The 1,429-nt window shown below is 60.0% G+C and overlaps 1 protein-coding gene across 1 annotated transcript in view; it reads left to right on the top strand.

Moving 5' to 3' along the window:
* Nucleotides 1–3: 3 nt before the first annotated feature.
* The window catches only part of LOC130587792 (unconventional myosin-Id-like), a gene marked incomplete at its 5' end in the record, with an annotated part of 7,302 nt that continues 5,876 nt past the window's right edge, over nt 4–1,429 (top strand). The window contains one exon of the mRNA XM_057388761.1: nt 4–90. Coding sequence (XP_057244744.1) covers nt 4–90 — 87 coding nt within the window. The remainder of the gene's footprint in view (nt 91–1,429) is intronic.

Below are 1,429 nucleotides of genomic sequence, written 5' to 3'. Positions count from 1 at the left end.
CAGAGCTCGGGCTCCTTCACCCCCGTGGCCAACGAGCTCAAGCGGAAGGACAAGTACATGAAGATCCTCTTCTCCTGCCACGTCCGCAAGGTAACGGCAACGGGGGGCCTGAGTGTCCAGGGGAACCCTGGGGATGGACCTGGGTGTCCAGGGGAACCTGGGGAGGGTCCTGGGTGTCCAGGGGAACCCTGGGGATGGACCTGGGTGTCCAGAGGAACCCTGGGGAGGATCCTGCGTGTCCAGGGGAACCCTGGGGATGGACCTGGGTGTCCAGGGAAAACCTGGGGAGGATCCTGGGTGTCCAGGGGAACCCTGGGGAGGGTCCTGGGTGTCCAGGGGAACCCTGGGGATGGTCCTGGGTGTCCAGGGGAGCCCTGGGGAGGGTCCTGGGTGTCCAGGAGCTGACCCTGGGGATGGACCTGGGTGTCCAGATGAACCCTGGGGAGTGTCCTGGGTGTCCAGGGAAACCCTGGGAATGGTCCTGGGTGTCCAGATGAACCCTGGGGAGGGTCCTGGGTGTCCAGGGGAACCCTGGGGATGGATCTGGGTGTCCAGGGGAACCCTGGGGAGGGTCCTGGGTGTAAAGAGGAACCAGGAGTTGACCCTGAGGATGGTCCTGGATGTCCAGGGGAACCCTAGGGAGGGTCCTGGGTGTCCAGATGAACCCTGGGAATGGTCCAGGATGTTCAGGGGAACAGAGGTGACCATGGGGATGGACCTGGATATCTGAGGGAACCCTGGGGAGGGTTCTGGGTGTCCAGGGGAAACCTGGGGAGGGTCCTGAATGTCCAGGGGAACAGGAGCTGACCCTGGGGATGGTTCTGGATGTCCAGTGGAACAGGAGCTGATCCTGGGGAGGGTCCTGGATGTCCAGTGGAACAGGAGCTGATCCTGGGGATGGTCCAGGATGTCCAGGGGAACAGGAGCTGATCCTGGGGAGGGTCCTGGTGTCCAGGGGAGCCGTAGGGATGGTCCAAGATGTCCAGGGGAACCAGGAGCTGACCCTGGGGAGGATCCTGGGTGTCCAGAGGAACCAGTAGCTGATCCTGGGGATGGTCCAGGATGTCCAGGAGAGCCCTGAGGATGGTCCAGGATGTCCAGAGGAACCAGGAGCTGACCCTGGGGAGGATCCTGGGTGTCCAGGGGAGCGAGGAGCTGACCCTAGGGATGGTCCTGGATGCCCAGGGGAACAGGAGCTGATCCAAGGGAGGGTCCTGGGTGTCCAGGGGAACCCTGGGGAGGGTTCTGGATGTCCAGAGGAGCATTGGGCATATTTGTGAATTTGGGGTGTTTGTTGTGTGAGTTTGGGATATTTTTGTGCAAGTTTTGGATATTTTTTTGTGAGTTTGGGATATTTTATGTGGGTTYGGAATATTTTTCTGTGAGTTTGGGGCATCTTCATGTGAATTTGGTTATTTTTTGTGTGCAT

The sequence above is a fragment of the Malurus melanocephalus genome, unplaced genomic scaffold (assembly GCF_030028575.1).
Source record: "Malurus melanocephalus ecotype Western Australia unplaced genomic scaffold, MMel_1.1 scaffold_2460, whole genome shotgun sequence".
Classification (NCBI taxonomy): Eukaryota; Metazoa; Chordata; class Aves; order Passeriformes; family Maluridae; genus Malurus; species Malurus melanocephalus.
This window is presented reverse-complemented; position numbering and strand designations above follow the sequence as displayed.